The 27,936-nt window shown below is 58.7% G+C and overlaps 3 protein-coding genes across 7 annotated transcripts; 2 read left to right on the forward strand and 1 right to left on the reverse strand.

Moving 5' to 3' along the window:
• The first annotated feature begins 1,496 nt into the window (after positions 1-1,496).
• On the forward strand, positions 1,497-7,649 carry IL4I1 (interleukin 4 induced 1). The gene is made up of 7 exons (XM_044260508.1): positions 1,497-1,813; positions 1,919-2,157; positions 2,989-3,101; positions 3,623-3,824; positions 5,583-5,651; positions 5,963-6,099; positions 6,711-7,649. Exons 1-7 carry the CDS (start codon positions 1,801-1,803, stop codon positions 7,630-7,632), a joined length of 1,695 nt encoding a protein of 564 aa, XP_044116443.1. The 5' UTR covers positions 1,497-1,800; the 3' UTR covers positions 7,633-7,649.
• A 266-nt stretch (positions 7,650-7,915) lies between these two features.
• On the reverse strand, positions 7,916-19,364 carry TBC1D17 (TBC1 domain family member 17). 2 transcript variants are annotated; one of them, XM_044256828.1, is made up of 17 exons: positions 18,869-19,364; positions 18,490-18,588; positions 18,188-18,262; positions 14,959-15,082; positions 14,025-14,232; positions 13,233-13,344; positions 12,967-13,125; positions 12,503-12,631; positions 12,298-12,401; positions 11,600-11,694; positions 11,059-11,175; positions 10,853-10,953; positions 10,659-10,758; positions 9,629-9,726; positions 9,353-9,469; positions 8,741-8,827; positions 7,916-8,649 (listed from the first exon to the last, which is right to left on the reverse strand). In XM_044256828.1, the coding sequence occupies exons 1-17, from the start codon at positions 18,887-18,889 to the stop codon at positions 8,446-8,448; spliced, it is 1,950 nt and encodes a 649-aa protein (XP_044112763.1). In that variant the 5' UTR covers positions 18,890-19,364; the 3' UTR covers positions 7,916-8,445. The 2 variants fall into 2 exon arrangements, with proteins under 2 accessions (XP_044112763.1, XP_044112764.1); XM_044256829.1 differs by lacking the exons at positions 18,490-18,588; positions 18,869-19,364 and adding an exon at positions 18,356-18,483.
• On the forward strand, positions 19,318-27,768 carry AKT1S1 (AKT1 substrate 1). 4 transcript variants are annotated; one of them, XM_044256831.1, is made up of 6 exons: positions 19,998-20,895; positions 22,935-23,054; positions 23,297-23,682; positions 24,946-25,023; positions 25,107-25,276; positions 26,692-27,768. In XM_044256831.1, the coding sequence occupies exons 2-6, from the start codon at positions 23,017-23,019 to the stop codon at positions 26,833-26,835; spliced, it is 816 nt and encodes a 271-aa protein (XP_044112766.1). In that variant the 5' UTR covers positions 19,998-20,895; positions 22,935-23,016; the 3' UTR covers positions 26,836-27,768. The 4 variants fall into 4 exon arrangements, with proteins under 4 accessions (XP_044112768.1, XP_044112766.1, XP_044112767.1 ...); XM_044256833.1 differs by lacking the exons at positions 19,998-20,895; positions 22,935-23,054 and adding an exon at positions 19,318-19,377; XM_044256832.1 differs by lacking the exon at positions 22,935-23,054.
• The last annotated feature ends 168 nt before the right edge of the window (positions 27,769-27,936 follow it).

Consider the following 27,936-nt stretch of genomic DNA (forward strand, 5'->3'; position numbering starts at 1 on the left):
CGGCTGCTGCTACTGTGAGTACCTCCAAGCGTGGCAGTGCTCAGGTGCCCCGCACCTCAAGGAGGGAAGTAGGCAGGGGCGGCCAGGGGAAGGTCTTCCCACTCTGAGGCCTTGGGTAAGTCCTGGGGTCTTCCCCTGCCTACCCCCGCTCCATCTCTCAGATCCCTCCTCTGTCAAGTGCAGCGCAGTGAGGGCGCACAGTCAGTGCAAAGCACTGAAACCAGGACCACCTTAGTGGGTCCTCACCATGGGATGGTCTCTGCCATTTGTGCTGACTTGTGCCCTTCGCTTCCTTGGCATTCAGTCTTGAGGCTCAAGGCTCTGTCCAACGGATTGTGTTTCCTTCTTGGCTGCTGCCTCCCAGGCCCCCGAATCATATGTTTTCTGACTCATAGGTCCCCTCCCTCCCCCATCCTCCATCAAACCACATCCCCCTTTGATGTACCCTTTCGGGTTTTCCCATCTTGTTGCTGCAGAGGATCTGCTGCCTCTGGCTTAACTCCTCACCAGCTGCCTGGTGCCCTCTGCCCCACGCCAGGAAAAATCCCCGAAGTTGCATCTTCTACCTCCACCCACTTCAGGGGACCTACCACATGTCCCCTTGGCTAAAGCCCCAAAAGCCGAAGGACCCCTGCTGCCAGGGGTGAGGGGGCTCCTTGCAGCCAGGTCATCTTGTTCTCACTGCCTGCCTCGGGAAAATGCACCCCACATATAGCAGTGGTGAAAGCCAAGGCCAGAGGCCCCTGCAGCCTTTTTGCAGAGGTGGTCCTTGGCAACCTAGCCTGAGCTGAGCACCACAGCTGAGCATCTCAGTGAGGGATGGGAAGGATGAGCACATATCCTGGGCTGCCTCTTGCACAGGGCTGAGGAGCAGGGGGGGTCACTCCTTGAGCCCTTCCCAGTACCCGCATGGTGGCAGCAGCTGGCATTTCCTAAGGAGCAAGTTCTAGTATTGACCCAGGTGCTTGCTCACAAGGCCGGACCTGGACTCACTGCCTAATTCTACCCACACTTAATGGCCCCCACTTGACAGCTGCAGACCAGAACCGTGTGCGCAGGCACCAGGCTCAGGACCCAGGCAGGCCAGCCTCAGAGACTGAGGCTCATCAGAGCAGCTCCGTGGGAGGGGGCTGGAGCCAGCAAGTGCCCTTTGGGGCACAGCGACAACTGACACACAGAAGGACTTGGGGGCTGACACAGGGAACATGCCCCAAGGGCAGACGCAGGGCTCCTGAGACCAGGCCCCCTTTGCATGGTTACCTGAGCATTTCTTTCTGGCCTTCCAACGACCCCAGAACTATTTGGGGCAAGAGGAAGAAAATAGACTGATTTGCTTCTCTCAACCCCCCTTCCCCAACACCCACTCCCTCCAGCTTCAACTAAACCCTGAGCACCTGACCCTACTACCCAGGAAAGTGGTTTCATTTCCCGCCACAGATTTCCCAGAGGGAGGGGAGGGCGGGGCTCAGCTCCTTTAAGGACAGGCAAGGGGGGACAGGGCCGACCAGTGGGAGCGACAGAGGACAGAGGTGCTGCTGCTTGGAGAGCCAAGGTAGAGAGGAGGCTGCAGAGACTGGGACCCCCAGAAACAGACACTTGGAGACAGGGAGAACAGAGGAGAGGGGAACAGAGAAGAGAAAGGAGTGCAGGGAGGGGGACCAAAGGGCAGACGGGTGAGTACAAAACAGGAGGCGGATAGATGGGACAGACGGAGGGATGAGGCCATAGGGGCGGCCAGGCCCCCTGTCACAGTGACCCTTGCCTCCCCTCCAAACTAGACACCATCTCCCACCACGAATTATGGCGTCATTAGGTAAGTAAGCAAAGGAAGGGGCACAGGGACAGGGGGACGGAGCCCACGTTTCCCCCCACACAAGCCTACTGACCTGCGCACTGTCCTCGTCCTTCCTACCTCCAGCCCGGTACCTCCTCGTCCTGGTCTCCTTCTTCCTCAGCCTGGAGGCCTCCCTGGATTGGAAGACTTCCCACAGCCAGGATCCCTTTGAAAAATGTATGCATGATCCTGACTATGAGGTGCTGCTCAAGGTTGTGACCTTGGGCCTCAATCGGACCTCAAAGCCTCAGAGGGTCATTGTGGTTGGTGCTGGTGCAGCTGGGCTGGTAGCTGCCAAGGTGCTCAGTGATGCGGGACACAAGGTGAGAAGGGCTGCTTGGAGTCTGCCTTGAGTCTTTCCTGCTGCGGGCTGAGAGTCCTGGGTAGAGGGGCCTGGCCACATCCCTGTTATGGGGCTGGTAGGAGGTGGGGAGAAGAGCTATGCTTTGCCCCTTGGTCTGGGGAGTGAAACCCAGAGGGAGGCTGAGAAGCCTTTCATTTCCCTGTCTTGCTCTCTCACGTTCCTGAGGGAATTCCCTCTGAATGTCCTCCGACCTCCTGAGGGGAGTTTGTGTTGCTGGAGATGGAAACTCCACTCAAGGAGAAGTGACCCTTGAGATCTAACCACTGCCCCGTCACTGAAATCCGAGAATGAGAATGGGCTCTGCCAGGATCTCTGTGCCTGCAGGAAATCTCCCCACCCTCTGAGCTGGGAAGTCCCTTTGCAATCTGGCTTGTTGTCTCCTGCTGTAGTCTAGAGTGTCATATGGTACATGTTTGCTGTGACATCTGTTCTCCCAGCTCCTTTTACTTCTCTATAAAGAAGGGGCTCCTAGGGGCTCCTGGGGAGCTCAGTGGGTTAAAGCCTCTGCTTTTGGCTTGGGTCATGATCTCAGGGTCCTTGGATCGAGCCCTGCATTGGGCTCTCCACTCAGCAGGGAGCCTGCTTCCCCTTCTCTCTCTGCCTGCCTCTCTGCCTACTTGTGATCTCTGTCAGTCAAATAAATAAATAAAATCTTAAAAAAAAAAAAAGTGGGGGTGGGGTCCTTCTCTAGTTGAGATCTGTGCTGCCCTGGGTGGGGATGGATGGCTGGGGATGGGGGCTCAGTGGGAGGAGCTGAAGGGCCCTGCTTGCTGTCCCCTCTGTCCCTCAGGTCACCATCCTGGAAGCAGACAACAGGATCGGGGGCCGCATCTTCACCTACCGGGACCGGAAGACGGGCTGGATTGGGGAGCTGGGAGCCATGCGCATGCCCAGCTCACACAGGTAAGGACTGACCAGGCAGCCAAGCGTGCACTAAGGCCACCCACAGCCCCACAGCTATGCTCAGACTCAGCCAGATCTCCAACTCCATCCCCACTCCAGGGCCAGACTGAACTTCAACTCTGACCCCAAACCTAAGCCCCCAATCAAGTTGCGTCAAGACTCCACCTCCCCCTCTGTCCTTCTTCTAACTTCAGGATCTCCCATCTCCAGCCCCACCACGTCCAGCCAGACCTGCAGACCCTAACATGTCCCTTCCCCAACCTGAACTCTGTCCCCAGTCCCACTTCCGCCCCAGAGAAACCCAGCTCCTGCTCCAGACACAGACCCGAACCGCCACACCTGCAGCCGTCCAGCCTTGAGCCTTGCTCCCATTTCATTCCAGGTCCCCCGCACCCAGGACCCTGACTCTAGCCGCACTGCAGCCTGGTGCCCATCCCCAGAGCCCCAGAGAGGAGTCCCGACTCCCCCCGGCTCACACACTCGCCCTACCCGGCCCTCACCAGCCCTTCCATCTCCTTCAGGATCCTCCACGAGCTCTGCAAGAGCCTAGGGCTAAACCTGACCAAATTCACTCAGTACGATGAGAACACGTGGATAGAAGTGAACAACCTGAAGCTGCGGAACTACGTGGTGGAGAAGATGCCCGAGAAGCTGGGCTACAAGCTGCGCCCCAGGGAGAAGGGCCACTCACCCGAAGAGATCTACCAGATGGCTCTCAACCGGGTAGGCAGCCGGAGGCCTGCGGCCGGGCCCCTCTTGCCTCTGCCCAGCCTCCTCCCAGCCTGGCTGTTTGTGTCTCTCATTCCTCCCATTGTCTGATGACAAAACTGTGGTTTCCCGTAAATGCTGCGTGTCCCCAGAGCGCCATCAGCCTTTGGTCTCTGACCCCTGTACACACAGATACACACATACACACACAGTCCCGACAGCCTCCCCTTCTATGTCTTTGGCTTAAACTTTGATCTGCTGACCAAGGATCTTCCCCATCCATCTCTGGAGACCCAGACTTCTGTCTGTGCCCCCCTGGCCATACCCCAGGACCCGGCAGCTCCCACTGAGCTCAGCATCTTTCCCTAACCCCACTCATAGTCCTGTGTTCTCCCCTCTCATAATGGCCCCATCACCTGCACCCCAGTCCCAGACAGGCAGACCCCCAGGTGAGATCCTAGCTCCCTCCCTCTCCCTTCCACCATCAGTAGCCCCCTGCCCCATCCTTCCTGCCCCCTGAGCACTTGCACTGTTCCCACCTCTGTGTCCCCACAGCCCCTGCCCCAGCTCAGATTCCATCCTTTACCCTGGACCTTCACCCTGCTCGTCCCCTACTTACAGCCCCCAGTGGCTCCCCAGTGCCTTAGCCTCAGGTTCAAGCCCTGAATGGCTTGGTCTCTCCCACCTGCTCCAGGCTCCAAGAAATTTTTATTACCCCCAAAGTCCTCATGGTGCCCCAAACACCCAAGCTCCTTCCTCCTTCATACCCACTGTGCTCCTGCACCATTCTGCACCCATGCCCTTGCTTGCTGTTGCTTCCTGCCCTGCCTGGAAGGCCTTTTCCCTTTCCCACCCAGCGAACCCTGCTCATCCCCCAAGAACCAGCTCCAACCTCCCTCCTCCAGGAAGTCTTCCCTGGTGCCCTCAGGAAGGAGCAGCACTTGGCTTCCTCTGGGAGCTCCTAATTGTCTGTATTCCCTCTGGGACAAGGGTGGGCACTGAGTTGAGGCCATTTTTGTGGCCTGGCACTGTCCACGGAGCCTAAGGAGACTCGAGGTGAATGATGAGTGAGTGAAGGGGCACATCCTTTGGGGAGTTCCCTGGCCACGAGAGAGAAGCCAGGTGGACAGTGAAGAGGGCTAAGGTGAAACGGAGCTGTCAGGAAGGAAAGAGACTTGAACATCACGGTAAAGGGTGGCCGCTTGTGGGGAACCGTGCAGCGGTGCAGATGTTGGGGGGGGCGCACTGGGCCCTGTACATAGTGCGGCAGAACTGGAGCTGCCCTAAGAGATGGTGACCGAGGGGCCGGCTGAGGGCACAGCCCTGGTGCTCTGGGCCTTGGGCAGGAGAGAAACCAGTGACTAAGCCCCTCGGGGCTGATGGGTGGCAGAAGGGACTCTGCTTCTGTCTGTGCCCACAGCCATCCAGGTGACAATCACTGAGCACCAGCAGGATACAGCAGTGACTTATAGGCTAGGGACAGATGCAGAACAAACCATGTCCAGTGGGGCTGAGCGTGACACCGTGAGGGTGGGCTGAGGCTGGGGCAGGAAGGGGCAGTAACAACTTGGGGAGACTTTACAGAGTGGTGACAGTGGATTGCAGTGGAGGGCAAGGCCGAGCGCACAGCATGGGCAAAGACCTGGTGGCCTGAGCAGGAGTGGCAAATGGCTGGCAGGGGCAGGTGCAGGAGGAGACCCTGGGTTTGCACACCAACCTGGCCTCTGCAGTCCTGCCCCTGGAGCTCAGCGTCATCCTCTTGTCCCACCACAGGCCCTCAAAGATCTCAAGACACTGGGCTGCAGAAAGGCAATGAAGAAGTTTGAAAAACACACGCTCCTGGTAAGTGGGAGGCCTCAGCGTCGCTGAGAAACCCGAACAAGGAGGGTGCCCGTGGGCCGGTAGCCCTGGAGTCAGAAGGTGGGAACCCTGCCTGACCCCGGGTTCAGCACACGCTCCCTTTCTGGGCTTTCTTCCCTCATCTGTCACAACAGCAGGGACTGGATCCCTGAGCCTCAGAGAACCGTACTAAGTTCACTGTCACATCAGGGAACCAAGATGCTCAGCCTGGGAGGGACCAACACAGGGCTGAGGCCAGAGCCGGCGGGTGCAGCCCACTTGGGTCCTGACCTGGGCGTGCACCGGTCCTGCAGGAATACCTTCTCGGGGAGGGGAACCTGAGCCAGCCTGCCGTGCGGCTCCTGGGAGACGTGATGTCCAAAGACGGCTTCTTCTATCTCAGCTTCGCTGAGGCCCTAAGGGCCCACAGCTGCCTCAGCGACCGGCTCAGGTGAGAGGCGGGGCCTGCGGGCAGGGGCGGGGCCAAGGGGACCTGGGAGCGGGAGGACCCGGGCGGGCGGGACCGTCCGTGTTGGGTGGGGTCGGGACTGGTGGGAGGATGAGAAGGGGCGCCTGGTCTACGGCCATACCACCCTGAACGCGCCCGATCTCGTCTGATCTCGGAAGCTAAGCAGGGTCGGGCCTGGTTAGTACTTGGATGGGAGAAGGGGCGCCTGTGTCCTGCCGCGCTCGCCTCTTCATCCCGGGTCCTCGGGAGGAACTGGGTAGGAATGATTCCCGGAGGAAGGCGTGGCCCAGAGGAGAAGGGGGGCGGTGCCGGGCTCGGACACTTCTCTGCTCCCTAGCCTTTGGGGGACATCAGGGACTGGCGAGGGCAGGGTAATGAGTGGGCGGGGTCAGCGAGGAGCAGGCAGGTGACAGGCCCGTTAGGGAGTGGGCGGGGCCTCCGAGAAGGGGCCGGAGAAGAGGGGATCTGCTGCCAAAAACTAAAACGCCCACTCGGGAGTGCTAGCGGTGGCGGCGGGGGGTGTCCCGCAGGGAGGAGCCGACGAGGAGTGGCAGGGTCCGAGCCCCCGGCTCTCGCTCCCGCCCTGTCTGCAGGTACAGCCGCATCGTGGGCGGCTGGGACCTGCTGCCGCGAGCGCTGCTGAGCTCGCTGTCCGGGCCGGTGCTGCTGCACGCGCCTGTCGTGGCGATAACGCAGGGGACGCACGATGTGCGCGTGCACATCGCCAGCTCGCGCAGGGCCCGGAGTCTGAAGGCCATGACCGCAGACGTGGTGCTGCTGACGGCCAGCGGCCCGGCGCTGCAACGCATTACCTTCTCGCCGCCGCTGTCTCGAAGGCGGCAGGAGGCGCTGCGTGCGCTGCACTACGTGCCGGCCACCAAGGTGTTCCTGAGCTTCCGCCGGCCCTTCTGGCACGACGAGCACATCGAAGGTGGCCACTCGAGCACCGCCCGCCCGTCGCGCGTGATATTCTACCCGCCCCCGGGCGAGGGCGCGCTGCTGCTGGCCTCGTACACGTGGTCGGACGCGGCGGCGTCGTTCGCCGGCCTGCGCCCCGAAGACGCGATGCGCGTGGCGCTCGACGACGTGGCGGCGCTGCACGGGCCGATTGTGTACCGGCTGTGGGACGGCAGCGGCATCGTCAAACGTTGGGCGGAGGACCCGCATAGCCAGGGCGGCTTCGTGGTGCAGCCGCCGCTGCTCTGGCATGAAGACAAGGACGAGGGGCCGGACTACGACTGGGCGGTCCCCTACGGCCGCATCTACTTCGCCGGTGAGCATACGGCCTACCCGCACGGCTGGGTGGAGACCGCTGTCAAGTCGGCGCTGCGAGCTGCGGTGTTGATCAACAGCCGAGAGGGGCACGTGATGGTCGACAGCGACACCGAGGAGGGCGTAGTGCGCCTGGTGCCCAGTCGTTCCCGCTGCGAGTTCGAAAAGGGCGGTGCCACCCACGCCCAGGCTGCGCACGGGATAACCGCTCGGCACACCACCCACAAGAGACCAGAGCATTAAAAGTATTTTCAGAAAAAGCCCTGTGGTCCTGCCCGCTCCCTGGGTTCAGTCGCCTCCCCGGTTGTGTGGAGCAAAGCCATTAGCCTTCACAGTAGAAGGGTGCGCCTATTCTAAAATCCCTGTCCTACTTCTCCCTGAGTTGTCCTACTTCTCCCTGAGCGGCGGGCTCCACTGGGGAAGGCGGACAGGAACGAAACTGCTTTGCGCCCCTGGGAAATGGTAATCACAGTGTCCACTCTGGCTGTCACAAAACAGATGCCAGTCACAGAAAGCACGATGGCCAGTAGGTTAAACACGAGTTTATTTTTTTGTTCACATAACAAGAAGCTGGTAAGCAGAGTCCCCAGAGCGTCTGAACAGCTCTGCAGGCCCTTCCATCTCGGTTATGTCCGGGATGTGTCCCCGCACAGCACTGGGGGCGGCCATACCCCAGCACCACATCCTCACTCCTCCAAAAGCCCCAGATCCAGAAAGGGGTCAGGGCACTACCTCCACCGGCCCACAGGGGGCCTCCTCTTCCGTCTCATTGGCTGGATCAGGATCACGTGGTGAGGTGTTGGCTCCACCGCAGGATCAAAAGGGACCACGAGCCACCACCCCCTCCCCCTGCGGGTCCATGCCAAAGAGGCAGCCTCCTTCCTCCACCTACACGAGGACAACTGGACACGAGAAGTGTCCCATGTAAGCAAATCAGCTCATTGGGAGGGCACCGGAGGCCCTGGCAGGAAGGCCGCCCCATTCACACCCTTCCTCCCCAGCCTTGGAGAGCAGGATCAAGTGCCTGTGCTGGGTGGGCCAGCCGGCCCCGGGGGGTTAGGACTCTGCGCTTTCCTCTTCCTCCTCCTCCGGCAGGATCTCCAGGCTGCTGTCGGGCTGTGGGGCTGTGTCCTCCGGGGGCGGTGGAGCCGGTGGGGCCCGGGTGGGTGAGAGAGGCAGTGGAGAGGTAGGGGGCGAGGGACTTTGGGGCTCTGCGGGGGGCACCAGACCCAAGACCTCCTGTACGTTGTGGGGCAGCTCCTGGAGGGGTGGGGGTAGAGGCAAGAAGTCAGTAGTTTTATCCCCAGAGGGAGGGGGCAGGGGGAGGCTAGTGGGAGAGGGGCAGACTCACCGGGCAAGCGGTCAGCTGCCGGTAGAGGGCCTCCGCCCGCGTCAGCACGTCCTCCACACTCAGCTTCATGGTCAGCTCGTTGATGTGCTGTGGGAGGGGGTGGGTCAGGCCGGCCTTCCTGCCGGCCAGCACTCAACCACCACCGCCCGAGTGCCCACTCTGTGCCTCGTGCTGGGGATACAACGGAGGAAAGACAGACTGGGTGGAGCTGGGGGCTGGGGGGAAGGGGAGGTCATGTCCTTTCAGACCTTTTGCCACAGGCAGGATACAATGAAGGGAAAGGACACTGAGCTCTCCCCATGACCCTGCCTCGAGTTCATGTACCAGGGAAGGGGCAGGTCCCCCCCTCATGGGCTGGCCGCACTCTGAGGGCACTGTTGGGAGCCAAGGATGGGATGGAAGAGGAGAAAAACAAGCCAGGTCTCCTGGCTATGGTGCTCACCACTTAGCCAACCATACTTTCCATAATCCTATTTGAAGTACCTACTACCCCAAGGTCCTGTGGCACAGGCACAGTGCCAGCCTCCACGGAGTTCACACCTCAGCTAACACATCCGCTTACAGAGGTCAGGACGGGCAGGGAGGGGGACTTGGAAGGAGCCAGGGCCTCACCTTGAGGATCTCATTGGAGCCGAAGCCAGAAAGCATGAGGGTGTCACGCTCCATGTCCAGAATGGCACAGGCGACCAACAGGTGCAGATTGGGGCCAGGAAGCCCTGTCCACAGCACCTAGGAGAGCCAGAGCGAGGTGTTTATGGCCGAGCCTCTGCCTGAAGTCCCACCGAGGTCTGCCCTACCCCCTGCCCACTTCCCACCAACATCCCAGCCCAGGACAGCTGACTGGTTTGTCTTTCCTCTCTGCCCTCCCACCCAGAGTGGCAGGCCCACCTCCCACAGCCGAAGGACATCTGGGAAGGGGAATTCCCTCTTGAACCAGATAAGCAGCCACCGGAAGCAGAAGCAGAGAGAGCCAGAGTCCTGGGAATCTGGAGGAAGACAGTGGTGGGAGGGGTGGTGCTCCACAAAGAACAAGCTCCAACTCCATTCCAAACCCCTCCTAATTCACAGTGTGCAGGCTCATCAGCCCAAGACTCTTAAGAAGTTATCCTGGCTGTAGGAATCTCTACCAGTCTAGGCAAGTAACTCGTGCCTAGCATGGGAAGGCTTCGGAGCTGAGCCAAGAACGCTCTGGGTCAACAGGAAGCTTTCCCATCCTGCCTTCCAGGCTCCAGATGAGGTGAGCTAATTCCGTGCCCCAACATCACATAAAAGGGAAGCAGGACACTCAGGGAAAAAATAAAAGCTATCAATACCCAGTGCTGGTGGAGGTGTGAGGAAATGGACACTCTCACAGACTCGGCTAGCAGAAACATCAGCTAGTAAGAATTTCCAGGAAAGCAGTGATGGGAACAAACATTTCAAAAGCCGTAAAAACATCGCCCAGAATATAATGCCACTTGTTGGAATTTAGCCTAAAGGAACTATCCAGATGATACTCCTCATAATGCAAAATTGCAAATAACCGTAGCGTCCAGCAGGACAGGTTAAATCTGTTCTTGCACATAGTTCAGACAGATCGCCGCACAGTTGGGCGGCTGGTGTCCAAGCACCCCCGGAAGTGGCCATGCCGAGGCCCCAGGCCCATCTGCCAAGCATGGGACTACAGGAAACCTGCAGGTCCCACTCCTGGGACAGGGACTCGCTGAAGATCGCTCTAAACCACAATCCTGCTTTTACATGGCAATTTTGCATTCTGGCTTTTGCAGGGATGTTTCCCTTGTCTGGATCAGGACCAAACATCTTGGAGCCCATCCGTGGCCACTTCCAGAGACTGGCGGTGGGGGGTGGAGAAGGGTGGAGGAAGGGAGGGTCTGGGCCCCCCCACCCCCGACCGTTGCCTGCCCGCAGAGACACTCACCCAGGAAGTCACAGAGCTGCGGGTCCAACACCCGCAGCAGCAGCAGCAGTTGTCCGAGCTGCCGCTTCATCGTCTCCTGACTCTCCTCGAAGTTCCCGTGCTGCGGGAGGGAGGGCGGGCCACATGAGGAAGCAGACACCCCCCCCCCACCCATCCTTTGAGGGGCCTGTCTCCGCGCCTGCCTGGGGCCTCACCACGAGCTCCATGAAGCCACAGAAACACCAGAAAGCATCCACCTCATTCTGAATGACGTAGAGGATCGGGGAGAGGAGGTCACTCATGCCCTGGACGTAACCTGGACAGGGGTAGCGGGGGATAGGAGGTCAGGGCCCAGCCCAGGCCCCCAGCAGCCCCCAAGGGAAGGCCTGGCCCCCAGTGCCCCCCGGGGCTGGCGTCGCACCAAGGTCAAAATGGTACATGCAGTAGGTGAGAAGGATGTCATTCAGTAGGCCCAGCCCTGGGTTCTCGGGACCCTCATAGAATTTGTTGGTCCGATCAGTACGGCTCACATCTCTCTCTGCGAACACAGGGTGCAGAATGCGAAAGTGAGAATGCTGTGGGGGCCCGTCCCTCCTGGCCACGGGCACCAGCCCCCGCTCCTCCCTTCGGCAGACCCCAGTTGGTCCAGAAACCACCACAAGCACCCTCGAATGAGGCACTATGCTTGCCACTTGCCAGATCGCCACAGCCTCCCAGCAACTGACAGTTACTGAACCATCCACAGACAGGAAACTGAGGCCCAAGGAGGCAAAATCAGTTGCCAAGATCTTACAGCAAGTAGGCAGCAGATTTGAACCCAAGGAGTCTGGCTCCCTTTCCCTGCCCCATCCCATCTCTCCACTGAAGATGACATCATCCCTACTCCTAGGAAGGCAGGGGCTTTCCCTGTACCCTTCCCGCTGTGTGCCATGTCTGCACCCCATCCCTGCCCAGCAGCCTACCGATGAGGCTGCGGTAACCGTGCAGCAGCGAGTTCCTCCGCTCCTGCTCGGGGCTCACGGACTTCCACTGCAGCTTCATTCGGAAGTACTCATCCCTGCAGGGAAAGGGCAGGTGAGACACGAGGCCACCGAAGCAGGCCACCTACTCATCTTGGCCACCGCTCCTCCTGCCCTGTGCCACTCCTGACATCTCTCATGACACACAACATCCTTGTGAGCTTTTCTTTAAAGTTTTTTTTTTTTTCAAGTGCTCTGTACCCCCACCCTGGGGCTCGAACTCATGACCCCAAGATCCAGAGCCACACACTCTCCAGAGCTAGCCAGGGACCCCACTGTGGGCTTTTGTTCAGTCTATCATCCCCACCGGACAGAGAGCACCAGGGCGGGGACCAGGACACGCAGCAGGGGCACAACATGTAGTGTACCAGGAATGAGAAGCAGGCCCCCCGGGGTAAGGAAGCCGGCTGCAGAGTGACAACAGCTACGACATTATACTGCTGGAACAAACACTGATGCTCACGGGGGACGAGCCTGCCTGCTTACCGCCGTCTCCATGTGTGACGGCGGGTGCCCAGCACGTGGTGGGCTCATGACTGACGACTGCGGAGCGAGCCCATCGGTGCACCTGTGATGGGCCAGGTATCGTGCTGGAATGGGGGACATGGTCGGCTGGGATGGCCGCAGTGGCTCTCACTCACGTTTTCTTGCGCACGTGGGCCTTGTGCTCCTCAGCTGAGCCCTCCCAGCTGAGGTACCCCAGGAGGAACTTCCAAGCTTCGCGCCTCAGAACAGGGCTCAGACCCTGGGGGACAGAATGGGGCCGGCGGCTCAGAGGGGCCTCCCATGGCCTCCCGCAAGCCCTATCTAGTCCCGCAACCCCACAGCACACAGCCGGTGCCTCACCCCAGAGAAGATGCGGGCCTTCAGCACGGGGACCTGCTGCAGGCGGCCCTCAGGGCCCACGTGTTGGGCCCACTCCTCCTCGGTGAGTGGAGGTGTCCGCTCCACGGCTGGCCGTGGCCCCAGCTCCACCTGTGTGACACAAGGCCGGTGAGCTCAGGGCCTCCCACACCCTCCCCAGCCCCGCCCACCTGCAGGTTAGCTCCACAGACAGTTAACCCGCAGGGTGGGAAGCACCCCGCTCCAGGGTTCAGTACCAAAGCCACCTCCGTGTCAGGAAGCTCCCCTCCCCCCACAATAACAGGAAGTAGGTACACAGGCTCCAAGCACTCTCCTCAAAGCCCCTCCTCATGCGATCTATGACTGGGGAGCTGTATCATCCCCGTTCTGGGGGAAAAGGAGGCCTAGGGAATTAGTCACCTGCCCAGGTGACAGCCAGAAGACAGCAGGGTCCACCTGATACTCACACAGGAAATGACCTCAAACCCAGGTTCCGGCTCGTCATCAGGGGGTGGAAGAAGATCAGGGGAGGCCCCTTCTAGGTGTGGCTGCAGGGCTCCCCTGAAGAAGTTGGTCACACGGGAGAAGCTGCTAAAGGTGGTGGAGTAGGGGTCCTGGAGAAAGCGCTGCGGACAGGGCCAACACGGTGCTCACAGCTGCATCCCACCCTTCCTCACCCAGTACGGTCCACCCCTCCCTGCCCACAGGGTCCAGGCTGGTCAGTGGGACTCACAGACACCACGTTGGAGCTGTCCTGGTCGAAGAGCTGGAGGTGGTGGAAGGAGCTGGAGAGGGCCGAGGAGTCGTGGGGGAAGACAAGGTAGAGGCGGGGGTCCTGTGGGGAGCTGAGGAGGGGCAATGTGGTGACACCCAGGCAGAGGGCCCCGAGTGCGTCCCCTGCCTCTCTCAGTCCAACTGCCCCTGGGGAGTCCCTCACCTACAGCCTGACCTACAGCTGGACCCCAGGGGTGGACACACAACCCAGGGCTGGCCACTGAGGGCCAAGGCCCTCCTGCTTCCCGCAGGAACCGATTTAGGGACAGGCCAGGGAGAGGCAGCTCCGGGATGCTGCTGGGGAAGGAGCTGCTTCGGTCACCAGGGCTGTTAAGGGACCTCCAGAGAACAATACAAATTTAAGAGGGAAAAAGAGCAATTCTTCCTAAGTTCCAGGACCTAAGTCCTGCTTGAAATCAAACCACGAGTTGGCTTTGTGATTACACGTATCAGCTGATTCCCTTCATCTGCCTTTATTTGTTGTTTTTTTTTTTTTAAATATTTTATTTATTTATTAGACAGTGAGAGAGGAACACAAGCAGAGGGAATTGGAGAGAGGGAAGCAGGCCTCCTGCCGAGCAGGGAACCTGACGCGGGACTCGACCCCAGGACTTTGGGATCCTGACCTGAGCCACCCAGGCACTGCCCCCTTTGTCTACCTTTAAATCTGCTTCACAGCCCTGAGGGGCCAGGCTGCAGCCACAGGGGGCCAGGGCCTGCCACAAAGGCCCGGTGCTGGGAAAAGGCTCACCTGGCCAACAGCAGGTAGCGGCTGAGGACCCGGAGAAGGGCGCGGGTCCCCCCTCGGTGAAAGTGCAGGGCAGGCAGGGAGCCCCCAGCCTGGGTCACCAGGACAAGGTAGGCCCAGCTGAGGCCCGGCTTGGACCGGCGGATGGACTTGAGCTCTCCGAGACTCACCGAGAAGGCCCAGGAGCCCCGAGGGGAACTGGGCTCTGCACCTGGGGAAGAGCACATGTTGGGAGCAGGCCTGGGGAGGCAGAGGCAGCGCAGATCTCCATGGGGAGCCACGACTCCTTGGAAACACGACTGACTTGCTCGAAAATTTCCCTTGGCTCCCTGTGGCCCTCAGAGCAAAGACTGTGTTCTTAACCTGGTGGCAGTTCCCTGAGGTTCATCTCCTGCCCCCCGCACATCTCATCTCCAGCCTCTCCTTCACTCCAGACTCCACACTCCAGTGTGCTAAACACACCCAGGGCCTCTGGCCTTGCATGGCTACCTTCTCTGCTGGGGAGAAAACTCCAAGGTGTCCCCCAGGGCCAGGGGCTGGCATCGCCTCCTCCTGGAAGGCTTCTCCATTCTCCGGAGGGGCCGGATGCCTCCTCTGGTGCCCCCAGAACCTTGTAGGACTCCAGAATAGCCCAAATCACTCTCTCACCCCACAACTGTCACCACCACAGCCTGGACACCTTCACAAGCAGAGGATTCCTGCGGGGGTGCCCACAACCCACCCAGGAGCCCGGAGAGATAGCCAGTCTGCAAACCCCATAGACCCTGCCAGGCAGGACCTGGGCTGGGGACAAGGCTGCACCCCGATCCACGCGCCTGAAACTGGAAGGCCAGCAACGGACGGTCACCTTGACTATGGCCAGCAAAGTCTGTGGAGCCTTGACCACTGAGGTAAGACGTGTCTCCACCTGCCCCTCAGGGGCCCAGGCTCAGCCTACCTCTGGTGGGCTCTAAATGACGAGACTGTGGCCGCACAGTGCTGATGACAGCCCAGTCGGGTTCATAGCCAGGGTCAAAGGTCGGTTCCTCCTCAGAGGTGCAGGAATCACCCCCACTGACGTCCTTGGGAGAGGAAAGGAAGAGAAGAGAGTGAGGCGCTGTGGATTGAGGGTTTCCAGATCTGAGCCGCGAGGCTGCACTGGAAGGCAGCCCCAGTAAACAAATAGGGGAACTGAGGCAGACGACAGTGCAGTCAGCCAACAGTGCTGGCCACAGGCCGTGGGAAGGACAGGGAGAGCTGCAGAGGCTAGGAGTCCCTTTCATGGGCTAGAGTATGCCTTTCTGTCAGGCAGAGGCTGGAAGGCGAAAACTACATTTCCCAGACTCCTTTGCAGCTACGGGTCACACCACAAGGCGGAGGCAGAAGGCAGGAAGGAGCCAAGGGCAACTTCTTGCCACTCCCAGGGTGGGTGCTGATGAGGGAGGCTCCTGTTTTCCCCGCACAGAGAGGTGACTAGGGTGGAGGAGGTGGCTAGCTCTGTGTCCCAGCGCCCAGTCACTGGCTTGGTGAGGGTCCAGTGGCTTCCTGCGCGTGGATGGCAGCTCGGGTGGTAGTGTTCTTGGGTCTCCACAGGCTGCTCCACAATGATCTCTCCCCACTGCCCTCATTTCAGAGGTGGTAGCAGCTCCCTGGGCAGGTCAGTTCTACAGGGTCAGTCCTGTTCTGCCAGCTCTCATACAAATTCGCCAAGCCTCTACTGGCCCACCTTGAATCCCTTTCTGCTGAAAGTAACTGGAGGGTCCCAGGACTCCTGCAATAAAACCCTGCACAAGGGTCCTTGTTGAAGGACCCAGACAATGAGTCCACCCAAAAGCCGTTTCTCTGCTCCTTCCAGGTTCACAGAGCCCCTCCCACAACAAAGCCTCCTACTGTTTGCTTTCTCAGCCTTCCTCGTGGTTCTGTCTCTGGCCAGTGGGAGCCAAGATGCCACCTCTGGAGAGTTTAAAAGGAGGAAAATTCCTGATAAAAAAGGGCACCTACCACCCTATTCAGGCCAGTCTTTGAAGGCTGTGGAAGGAGAACATTGTATCTGGAGCTTTGATAGCCAACTAGGGCCATGAGGGGAGTCACAGAGACACCTGTCCACGAGGCTGCTGAACCAGCCCCAGCAAAGCCATCCCGTGTCTTGTGGGGTGAATGGGGTATTTCACCAACGTTTACATAACATAATGAGAGTCAACACTGCCTTCCGCCAGCGTTTGCAGCCCTCTGCCTCTTGGGCACACAGCAGGATCGCAGCTCACTGAGCTCTGCCGGCTGGGTGTAGCCATGCAGCTGGCTCTGACCAGGGGACTGCGAGGTACCCCTTCCAGGATGGACTGTTTAACTGCCAGGGAAGAGCTCTTGCCCTCTGCCACAAGGAATGTAGCTGCTCTAGCAGTATGCTTCCCTGACCAATCAGACGAACAGAGCTCCTCAGTCAACCTGCAACAAAGGGAGTGAAACCAGTCCCAAAAAACTGGAGCTCCAGTAGCCTTTTTGGACCACAAGGCAGCTGTGAGGATGGCAGAGCAATGCTGGAAGGAAGCCAGGTTGGTGGTGACAACCCCAGAGGCAGGCGCTTCTATGCAGGTGAAGCCGCTGTCACTTCTGTTTCTATCCCACACAGCCGAAAACAACTCCTCGCTGATGCAGAGTGTCTGAGAAATGTCTTGCTTTTCCCAGTGAGCAGAAGAGATGTGACTGGCACCCTGCTCGCCCCCCTCTTCCTGCCTTAAAAGGAGGTGCAGCTGAACGAGTCATCTAAAGGTGACCAGGGCATGAACAAGAGGGTCTCAGTGATCCAGGCCCTGACATCGCCAGCCAAGGCCAGCAGCTCCATCTCTCCGAGTGTCTCGTGAGAGGAGAGGAAAAAATTTGTCTCCTGAACTTGTCACCAGCCTGATTTTGTATTCCTTGGAGCCTTGTGTTCCTTGTATCCTGCGTGCGTACGTGCCTTTTCCACTGAAGCCTGTCTCAGTGGGTATCTGTTAATCAAGGATGAGAGGACCGAGGAGGACAGCCACATTTTCAAGAAAGGCACTCAGCTGGCCTGTGAGGCTGATGAAAAATGCAGAATGCTGGTTGCTTCTTCCTCAACCCTGGGAAGCCAGGTGTTCCTCAGCAGAATTCTGGAATTTCCATTTGTTACTCACTCCCAGGTTATTCAAAGCCCCACTGCCCCAAGTGAAGCTTCCTTCTCTCTCTGACCCATCATTCTAACCTCCCTGACCTCCCAGCCTCCATCCTCCCTTCCATCTGGCCTTTCTGCCCATCCCCCTCATGGGTTTCCCAACGGAGCTTTCCACATCCACACCCTTCTCCTCCCATGGTTCCCCCAGGGACCTCCAGAACACAATCCAAGCTTCTCAGCTGCGCATTTCAAGCCCAACCACCATCCCAGCAAACCCCCCTCTACAGAGACATCCCATCTCCTCCTATATCCTGAAATGCTCTTCCTCCTGCTGTCCCTGAAATACCTTCTTGCCCCCTACTCATCATTGAGTTTCAGCGCTAATACCTGCTCCCTCCAGAAAGGGGCATGCCTTTGAAACCACAGAGTCCAGGTTCAAACCCCAGTTCCAACACTTCCTAGCTTTCTGACCTTACAAAAGGGGCTTTCAATCATTGTGCCTCAGTTTCCCAAAATAGAATGAGTGTGAAGACTGAGGCAGGGTCTGGGGTAAACTCATCTCCGGGTCCCAGCACAGGGCCTGGTGATGAAAAGTCTGTAACAATCTCTAATAAAAGCCTCAGGAGTCTCTCATAACGAAAAGAGCAAAGTCTGGTACGGAGAGTAGGAAGAAGCCCTAGAAAGTATACTTTCCGCTCCTGGGGAAATGCCACACCCCTTCAAGTTCTTGTGGACTGAGAGCCCGTGAAACCTGAATCCATCGGCTGTGTTGACCTCCTGCAGCATCACAGGGCTCTCCCAAAAATGAAAGGGGATGAGGGGGCTGCCTCCCCACCGCTATGAATCTCATGGTGTCTGCTTTCTTTCAAATGGGCACCTCCAGCCCCATTTCACAGAGAAAAGAAAACCAAGGGGCCAAGAGAGCCTAGACCCCAAGCAGGATTACATATGCTCCAAGAATAAGTCTGAGATTACACCCAGATCCTTCAAATGTCTTCCACTGCCCCAATCTGGGAAAAAACAAGTAGAGAAAGGGGAAGGGAGGAAAGCCTACCTTCTTGGAGAAGAGAATTTGGGTGGAATCTCCAGCCTCTTCTACCGGAACCCAGTGCAGAAGGACATCACTGTCCTGAGAAAAAAAGAGGGTTTAGAGAGACACCCCCCCCCATCTCCCCAAGTCCTATTTCCAGACTTCTTCCCTCCTCTGGCCCCTCAGACTTACAAAGCCCCTTCTTTCGCTCCAGTCCGCACCCCCTGCCTTCCCACAGTCCCATTGGGACCTCCAGACCATTCGCCTCCAAATGCCGCCTCCAACCGGCTCTGGGCCTGCCCGAGCCCTGCTCCCTTCCGGCCCACCTTCTCCACAATGCGGACGACGCCAGCGATGAGGGAGTCCGGGTCTTGGTGCTTCTTAGCACTGGTGTGCAAATACACGCCACCTTTCTCAAACACCACCTGGGGACAGAACCAGTGAGGGGCGGGACCCAAACGCAGGAAGACACAAGGGGGCGGGGCCCACAAGCACTTCCCGGCCGCCCACGGGGCGGGGCTAAAAGGTAAGCGTCTAACCTAGGGCAGTGGAGGAGAGGGTGACAGCGCATTTGTAAACGAACGGTGTGTTCGCTAAGGCTCAGCGGGGTTCCCAGCGCCCGGGAAGGGCGTTGGGGCGAAGCCGACTACCGGAGGGCGTCGCTTCGCATCCACAGAAAGATAAGAACGCGTTTCCATTGCCTACCCTGTAACCGGCTCCCTCCATAGTCGCCGCCGAGGTCCCACTCCTCCGGCCCTCTCCCTTTCCGGGTCATCGTGCTGTCACATCCGGATAGGAGACCCCCCCCTCAAGCCTGGGCAGTGGTAGCGCCCTTGCCTGTTCTAGAACAGGAGTGGATGTAACCATCTTTCAGAGTGGGGTGGCTGAACTTGAACAACGAGTGTGTAAGTCACATGGCGCAGACGGCGAAGGTGGAGCAGGCCAGCAAGAGTGCGCAAGCGCAGTGCTGTTCCCCCGCCACGAAGTAAACAAGGGGGAGGGTCCGAGGGCTCCACCTCCTCGCCCAAGCTCTCGCCGAAACACTTGCTTCTTTCTCCATATTGTGTACTGGCATCGAAGCCAGTGAGATGCCATTTTGCTCGAGGGCACGGCCAAAGCCTGTCTGCTGCGGCCATGTTAATGCGGGGCAGTCCCATCTCCCTGAGGGGCGCGACATAGAGGTCCTGGAAAAGAAACGGGTAAAGGAAAAGAAGGTGAGAGGAGGTGTACGTCACAAGAGGTGCCGAGGGACCTGGGTTAACGGGATGAAGCCGTCAGTATCCCCGGGAAAGAAGCAGATCCCGTCGAATTCCTGAGTCACCGTCGGGAGGCGGCGGCCTGAGCCGCCATATTGAAGCCTGGCAAACCGAAGCAAAAAAAGTTGCCTTATTGGATCTTTCCCCACTTTGGTGCTGAAAGGGAATAAGTTGGAGGGAGAATCTATATATATTTTGGGCAAGCGGCACCATGTCGTTAATGGGCACTGCTTTCCTCCACTTCTGTGGAAATGGTCGACGATGGGTAAGGGACGTCAGGTCGCTGTCCTTAGTTTACTGTGGTCCTGAGAAGGCACGTGGTGACGGCCGTATTGGGAGCAAATCGAAATGCTTCTGGCTCGTTTCCGGGCAAGCTGAAGCCGTTCTTTCACCATCTTTCTTATGGGCACCCCGCTGTCGCCATTGCCCCACTGTGATCCGATGACGGCCATTTTGGTCTCGGGCGGCCGAATGAGGGAGGCGGAGTATGCAGCGTGTAGGCGGGCCAGCCGCACGGAAGTGACGCAAGGCGCCGCCATGTCTTTTGAGGGCGGCGACGGCGCCGGGCCGGCCATGCTGGCTACGGGCACGTGAGTGGAGGCGGCGTTGTGACCCGCGGTGTGGGGAGGATTTGGCCGTCCAGAGGAGAGGGGCGCTGGGAGGGCGAGCCGCTCGCGGGAGGGGTATGGCCTGCGTAGATCAGAGGGCAGAGATCTTCCAGCGACCCTACGCTCAGCGCTGGAAAGGGGTCGCCCGCGGGAACCGTCGTGTCTGACCCAAGGCAAAACCTAGACAGCCTTACCCTCCGGTCTCCAGACCCACGAGGATCCTTGCCTTGGTCGTGGACCATCTCCACAGGGTCTGGGGGTTGCTCTGGGGGTACTCGGGGAGCCCCTCACCCGTCCAAAGGCGGGACTTCCGGTCCTGGCCCCCACCTGGGCGGGATTTCCTGTTTTCTTCCTAGAGTAGTGGGTTTTTCCTGGACCCCCGGCCGAGGTGGGGAGGAGGTCCCTGAGAGGTCAAGGAAATGCCCAGACGTTCATCTTTCCCCCGGCTACGCGGAGTAGTGGGTGGGGAGGGCGTCCTCGAGTTTCTCCCACTTTGGGGGGTGGGAGGCACTGCCACTTTGTCAGGTGGTTGGAAGGGGGCTTCACTGGCATCCCTCATTCTTTGGCTGACTTCGCTTCCTTCCTCACCTCTTCCTAGAGTCATTTTCTTCAGTTCACCTCCTCGTCTCATATTAAGAGGCCAGTTACTTTAGCTCTCCCCTCCCCTTGCTGTGAGGGACAAGCCTCACCTTTCCTTAATCCTAAAGTCCTCAGTTTGGGGGGCTGGGGAATCCTCCATCCATCTCTGAGCTCCTTAGAGGATACAGGACTTCCTCCAGCACCGGGAAGGGTGGCGTATTCCCTGGTCTTGGCCACTCTACTTTTGGAGAACTCACTCCAGAGAGCCCTCAAGCCTTCGCAGAGAGGCGTGAGTTGCCCTCCTCCTGTTTGCCCAGGCCTCCTCCTTACAGCGGGGAGACCCTCCCACCCACTCTTCCCCCACTTCAATCTTTTCAGTCCTGTAACTACCCTAAGATCTAGGACAGAGAGTTCATCCTGATGTCCCAGGGATGTGAGAGCCCCAGGCCTTCCACAGCCAGGCTGTGTGACCTTGGGTCAATCATTTCCCTGCCCTGAGCCTTGGTTTCCTGGGGGAGAGAGACCCTGAGCCGCCTCTCAGTTCTGTTGGATTTTGGAGTCAGGCAGAGAGCAGAGTCAGTCCTACTCTGACCCATTTAACTTCTGGGCCCTCTGATGAGTCCCTGAGGCTCTCTGAGTCTCATTTTCCCCATCTGGACATAAAACTTTCCTGCTAAGGAAGGCAAGATGGCATTTGGGGCTAAGAACAGGCTCTCCTCTCTGGCCCTATAACCCTAATCAAAATACTGAATCTCCCTGGCCCTTGGTTTGCAGCTGAAGTGGGGTGATAACAGCCCCTCCGTGGTAGGGTTGGGGAGAGGGTGGGATGGGAATGGTGACGACCTGCTTGGCATCCCTGCCTGGCCTGTGGGAAGCACTGGGTGAATTTGCTCTGGGGTCTGTCACGAATAGTGCTGGTTGTGTTCTTGCTGCCTGTGGCTTCCAGCAGGGGCTTTGTACTCCACGAGCCTTGCTATCTCATCTGGAAGGGAACAGCTCCCACCTTAGTGAGTCAGGTCAGAGGTGAAATGACAGATGTGGGCTCCCTACACAGAGTCAGTGCTCAGCAAACACTGGCTTATGTGCTTAGGAGTTGAAAAGGGCCAGCAAATTGAAATCAGGCTACACATGACCCTGGCTGGACTAGAACTGTGCTTGGATTCCTCCAGTGAGGGGGGGGTGCCCCTACCTTCTTGAGGAGGCTCCTCAGCTTCCCGGCCGCCCTGGCTCAGCCACTCTACAGGAAGAAGAAAAATGAGGCACAGAGAGGGCCAGTGAGTGCTCCAAGGTCACACAGCAGGTTTGAGATAGCAGGAATCCAGCCCTCGTGTCCCTTGCTCTTTTCTCTCTCTCTTTCTCTTATTTTAAGTTTGTTTATTTATTTAAGTAATCTCTATACCCAGTGTGGGGCTCAAACTTATGACCCCAAGATCAGGAGTCACATACTCTTCCAGTTGTGCCAGCCAGGCGTCCCAACCCTTTGCTCTTTTTATCTTGACCTTGGGGAGCTCACAGTGTGATGGAGGAGGCAGACAGAGGTACGATTGTCTTAAGCTCAAGGGACAGTGAGCTGTAATGGAGGTAGCCCAGGGCACTGTGCGTCTAAGGAATCAGAATCAGGATCAGAATCAGAATCAGGATCAGCTGATCCATCCTGGGGGATCAGGACGAATTTCGGAAGTACAGAGCTTTGTGAATGGAGTCTCAGCAAAGAGAGCTCCGCCCCTGCTCTCTGAGGCCTGCCACTGAGTGGGGCAAGGCTGGTGGCTCTGGGATCAGCTCACCCTCGGCAGGCTCACCCTCGGCAGCTCCACGGTGACTGGGGAGACAGAGACGGAGATGGACCCACACAGTCCTCCCCCAAAGCGCCCTGTGCTAGAATGGGGGGATTCACAGACGTTGTAGCCCGAAGAGGGGGGACTGATCTGATCTGGGGTGAGGGAAAGCTCCTTCCACGCTAGGGTGAGAGAAAGATTGACAAGTAACTGGTGGACACAGGATCTGGACTGTAGGCCTCAGGCCTCAGAAGTCTGGAAGTGTGTGAGGCTGAGCGGCCACAACTCTGTGCTGGGGAGACTTGGGAGGGGCAGGGGAAGGCTGAGAGGTTCAGGAAGAGGTGGGAACCATGGTCCAGCAGAAGGAGTGCTGGCCAGGCCTGTCATATCAAATCTCCTGGAAGCCACATTAAAAAAGTAGAAGGGAAACAGATGAAATTTATTTCCTCCATACAGTTTATTTAGCCATTATGTCTGAAATGTCGTGTTTTCGACGTGTGGTCAACATCAGACTACCACTGAGATCTTTGATATCCTCCCTCTTTGTACGAAGTCCTCAAACGCCAGTGTGGATTTCGTACTCCTGGTCCCGCTCCCCTTGGACCTGCCACATCTCATGTGCTCCTTAGTCACATATGGCTGGTGGTTCTGTATTGGACAAGGCAGGGCCAAGGTGGGGACTGGGGCTGTGAAAACTGGATGGAACAGGAAGGATGGGGCTGGAGGGTTGGGGACGGACGGAGTCAGGAGGTCCGGTTGGGGAGGAATTTGGGGGAAGGGGGTGAGCCCAGCTGGGGACAAGGTGGCCGGGAGGGAAGGGAGTGGCGTCTAGGGGCAGGTGGACGCCTGGGGGCAGGTGTAGACTGCGCAGTCAATCCGCTGGGCTTCAGCTCTCTGTCCTGCTCTGCTCTGCAGGGCGTGGATGGCGTCGGGGCGCCCCGAGGAGCTGTGGGAGGCGGTGGTGGGGGCCGCTGAGCGCTTCCGGGCCCGGACAGGCACGGAGCTGGTGCTGCTGACTGCCGCGCCGCCCCCACCGCCTCGCCCGGGCCCCTGTGCCTATGCAGCCCATGGGCGTGGGGCTCTGGCCGAGGCTGCCCGCCGCTGCCTCCACGACATCGCCCTGGCCCACAGGGCCGCTGCTGCTGCCCGGCCACCCGCACCCCCGCCAGCACCACAGCCACCCAGTCCTGCGCGGAGCCCACCTCGGCCTACCCTGGTCAGGGAGGACGACGACGAAGATGAGGACGAGCCGACAGAGACTGAGACCTCTGGGGAGCGGCTGGGTGTCAGCGACAACGGAGGTGAGACAGACCGGGGCTGGGTGGCTCTTGGCTTGGCAAGTTGCCTCCAAGGGCAGTTTTCCTGGAGAGGTGGGACTTGCCTGTCTCTGAGCCCTGGTGTTCTGTGGCAGCCGCAATCACAGAGAGCCTGGGGGGGGGCGGGCTGGCTTGCCTGTGCCAGGCTGTGTGACTCTGAGCAGGTCATGGCCCCTCTCCGAGCCTGTATCCTTACATGTTAACCTGGGGCCAGGTCCGGGCTGGAAGGTGCCAGACAGAGACACAAAGCAACTCAGGCCCCGCCCCCCCCTTTAAAAGAATTTATTTACTTATTTGTTACAGAGAGTGTGAGCATAAGTAGGGGGAGCAGGAGAGGGAGAAGTAGACTCCCCGCTGAGTAAGGAGCCCTATGTGGGGCTCAATCCCAGGACCCTGGGATCATGACCTGAGTCGAAGGCAGATGTTTAACTGACTGAGCCAGTCAGGTGCCCCTTGGGCCCTTTTCTTGGGGAGACTCCCTGTCTGGCCAAGGAATTGGTAGTCCTGACAGGAGGCAGTGCCCTGTGGAGCCCATGGGGTTGGGACCTGAGCTGGGAGCTTGAGCAGAACAGGAATTGTTTCCAAACGTGCGGTGCCTAATGCTTGTGAGAACAAAGATGGGAGTTACAGAGGAGTCAGGGGCGTAGGCAACCGCTTAAGGAGGCCAGAAGGAAAAGCCACTGGCTGGATACTTCGAAGAGACTGGACTATAATGTTCGGGCTTTGAAGAGTGATTAGGAGTTTGCAGGAAGGTCTCAGTAAGCAGGACTTACTCATTTGTCGTTACTACTAACGCTGGCTTCTTCACTGGAGAAAACCCACATAGGGTTCAGGGCAGCCTTGGAGCTAGGTGGCCCGGGTTCAGATCCCGGTGACATGGTTATTAAGTGGGAGACTTGGGGCAAGTGGTTTAGCTTTTCTGTACCTCCTGGTCCCTGTCAGTGAAACAGGGATCATAATCGTCTCGTACTCGGTCAGTATTTTGAGTCCTTCATCCCAGATGCTGTGTGGATTTCATGTATATTCAGCCAGTTGCTTTCATCCGAGGGTGTAACAGAAACTGGATTTGTGTGGATGACCGGGCAGATAACTAGGAGAAGGGTGTTTAAGGCAGAGAGAACGATTCCAGGGGCCCTGTGGCTTGCAAGGGCCTGGTGGATGTGAGGAGTGGGGAGACAGTGGCTGTGGGAGGTGGCTGGAGCCAAGAGTAGCGGGGACCTGACCGGTCTGGGCCGCTAACACCCACAGGGCTCTTTGTGATGGACGAGGATGCCACACTCCAGGACCTGCCCCCCTTCTGTGAGTCGGACCCCGAGAGCACAGACGGTAAGAGTCCCAGGCTGTCCCCACGCCTGGGGGGTGCTGGGATGAAGGCAAGGGCAGAGACTGAAGTCTGCCCTCTCTCCCAGATGGCAGCCTGAGTGAGGAGACCCCTGCTGGCCCCCCAGCCTACTCAGTGCCCCTGGCCTCAGCCTTGCCCACACAGCAGTATGCCAAGTCCCTGCCCGTGTCCGTGCCCGTCTGGGCCTTCAAGGAGAAGAGGACAGAAGCACGGTCATCGGATGAGGAGAACGGGCCGGTGAGGAGCAAAGGGGAGGAGAGGAGAGGAGGGTGGAGGGAGCGTCTCAGAGCTACTTCCTCCAGGAAGCCCTCAGGGATGGAAGCCACATTTCCTAGGATTGATCTTGCCCTCTACCTCCTGAGGCAGGTTTTTGGGCCAGAACCCTAAAGGTTTAACAGCTGCAGCCTTGCAGTGTACCCCAGTGCCTTGCAGAGAAAGTCTCTTCTGGGTTTTCAGGAACAGCTTCATTTACAGAATACTTGCTCCGCCAAGACACGGATATTTTGATATCCCCTCCAGAAAGGGAAACTGAGGCTCAGAGGGGTTAGATCACCTTCTGTCCCCACCCTGCATGTTCCTGGCTCTTCCTGGAATTTGCCCCTCCCCCACCACCTCCCGTCCAGTCCTCCCTGTGGCCTTCAAGGGCTGGCCTGGGTGGCTCTTCCTCACCTAGCCCTGAACCTCCCCGAGGCACAGGGAGTATCTGTGACTTTCCCTAGACCTCAGCTTGGGAGGGGCAGGGCTGGGATTGGAACACAGCCTCCTTTCCGAAAGGAGTTACGGATGGCAAGAGTGGAGGCCCTGCGGTCTCATGGTCCCCTTCCCCTTGGTGCCTCTCAGGGGGCTCATTCACACAGTGGCAGCCTCCATCCGCTGCTGCTGCTGCTGCTGTCTGCACTGCCACTGGGGGAAGCCCAGTTAACAATGTTTGAGGCCTGAGTGGTGGCGCTTGGCCAGTCTCTGAATGGGTGGAGGTCCAGCCTCTGTCCGTGGCCTCTCCCATTCTGGGGAAGGCTGGGCCCAGCTCAAGGCGTCAGGCCATTAGGGAGATTGCACTAGCTGCTGGGGCTGCAGACAGGATGACAGGTCCCCTCTTTGGGGGAGGCCAACCGGAAAAGGGATCCTTTCCCTACAGCGCGGGCAGCATGGTAGTGGACAGTACTTGAGCAATCACTGTGCTGATTGTCTCAGGCTCTCATCAGCCCCGCGTTTTAAAATGGGAGACCAAAGCCTCAGGAGATGAAATGCTTGTTGACAGCTATCCGGTGGCAGAGGCCTGATTGTTCCCGTGACTCAGTGCCAAGCCCAACCCAAATCTTTAGACATGACTCCCTCTGAGTGCACACAGCCTTGATGGTCAGCAGTGATGGTCACCAGAGCAGCACCGTTCCTTTGTGTAAGAAGGAACTGGAAGGGCAATGGGACAGGTGGCTGTTCTTGCACATAGCGTCAGGCTAAGAAGGGGAGGAGAGGGGCAGGAAGGCTTCATGGAGGAGGTGGTGTTTTGAGTTTGGTAGGAGGATCTTACGCGGACCAAGTCAGGGTAAGGGGCCTTCGTGGGTGTAGGCAAAGTGCTACTTTGGCGGCACTTTGGAGTGGGGGGGGGCGAGGGCGGGGCCGCAGCGGGCGCTGACCCCGCCCCGGTCCCGCAGCCCTCTTCGCCGGACCTGGACCGCATCGCGGCGAGCATGCGCGCGCTGGTGCTGCGGGAGGCCGAGGACACCCAGGTCTTCGGGGACCTGCCGCGGCCGCGGCTCAACACCAGCGACTTCCAGAAGCTGAAGCGGAAATACTGAGGCTCGGGGAGCGCGCTTCCCGGCCCAGCGTCCGCCCCGCCCCACACTACACCCCTGCCCCGCCCCCGGGGCCGGCCAATCCGAGTCCGACCCGGGACCGGCCTCTCAGGTCCCCGGGGCCCCGGGATTGCCCCCTCCCTCCCAATCCCTGCTGTCCTTCCCTCCACGATCCTCTCACGCGCTGAGGAGTGGGACCTATCCAGTTTCCCTATTGGGTCTGTCGCCGCTTGCTTTGCCCGGCGACAGATTCGTTCGATTAAGGGATTGGGTCGCTCCCAGATCGGGGCGTGGCTAGTTTAAAGCCCTCACAGGGGTTACCCGTCGTTTTTTTGCCTAGCAACAAGGGCTTTGCCCGCGCGGCATTGGTTGAAAGAACAGTCAAGCCCCAGGATTGGGTAGTGGCAAGCCTGTTCGGCCTAGAGAATGGGCAACTCCTTCATTTGATTGGCTTGAACCCAAAGGGCTTAACCAATATCCTGGGAGTAGCCATTTCCCCCCCCTTCCTGGGTTTTCTCCGCCTGATTGGCTCTAGCCTCCTGAGGGCGTGGCCAAACCCTCCTGTGCCCAGGATTGGCCTGCGGCCTTAAATTTACGTTCTTTACACTACTGGGACTGGGGTCGTTTCTGACCGAGTCCTGACTACGTGCCCCTCTGCCCCCTTCCAGGGATGGCCCAATCCTGTCCCTGCATCTGACACCTTCTCATTGGTTCCATCCCATAACAGCCTGCCAATCGTAGTTCGTCCTTGCATCCAGGACGGCACCAGCTCCCGCCCCTCTCCCCCCACCCCCACAGGTGCCTTAAAGGGCCCTCGTCCACCCAAGGTGGGGGGCAGGGGCCCTCGCTCTCCGGCCCTTGTGTGGGGGGAGAGAGTCGTGGGTGGGGATTGGGAGTTGGGAGGGGTGGTCTGAGATTAAAGAGTTTTACCTCTGACAAATGAGTATAAAGTGTGTTCATTCAACAAACACTTGGTGAAGCCGAAAGAGCGGCATCTCACTGATTTTTTTCAGTGCAAAGCTGGGAGTTGTTATTATTGTCCCCATTTTACAGACAAGAAAAGAGATTCATGGGGTGTGAAGGAAGAATTCTAGTCCTATGTGA

This window comes from Neovison vison, chromosome 7 (assembly GCF_020171115.1).
Source record: "Neovison vison isolate M4711 chromosome 7, ASM_NN_V1, whole genome shotgun sequence".
Lineage (NCBI taxonomy): Eukaryota > Metazoa > Chordata > Mammalia > Carnivora > Mustelidae > Neogale > Neogale vison.

Excerpts from the sequence above, each read along its gene's own strand:
- IL4I1 (XM_044260508.1), top strand. Across the intron at positions 3,102-3,622 it reads CGCATGCCCAGCTCACACAG|GATCCTCCACGAGCTCTGCA; the intron begins GTAAGGACTGAC and ends CATCTCCTTCAG. Across the intron at positions 3,825-5,582 it reads ACCAGATGGCTCTCAACCGG|GCCCTCAAAGATCTCAAGAC; the intron begins GTAGGCAGCCGG and ends GTCCCACCACAG.
- TBC1D17 (XM_044256828.1), bottom strand. The coding sequence starts at position 18,889 with ATGGAGGGAGCCGGTTACAGG. Across the intron at positions 11,695-12,297 it reads GCCCACGTGCGCAAGAAAAC|GGATGAGTACTTCCGAATGA; the intron begins GTGAGTGAGAGC and ends CTTTCCCTGCAG. Across the intron at positions 9,470-9,628 it reads ATGTCCTTCGGCTGTGGGAG|GTGCTGTGGACAGGGCTTCC; the intron begins GTGGGCCTGCCA and ends TGGCTCTCCTAG.
- AKT1S1 (XM_044256831.1), top strand. The coding sequence starts at position 23,017 with ATGGCTGGTGGTTCTGTATTGGACAAGGCAGGGCCAAG. Across the intron at positions 23,683-24,945 it reads GGGTGTCAGCGACAACGGAG|GGCTCTTTGTGATGGACGAG; the intron begins GTGAGACAGACC and ends TAACACCCACAG. Across the intron at positions 25,277-26,691 it reads CGGATGAGGAGAACGGGCCG|CCCTCTTCGCCGGACCTGGA; the intron begins GTGAGGAGCAAA and ends CCGGTCCCGCAG.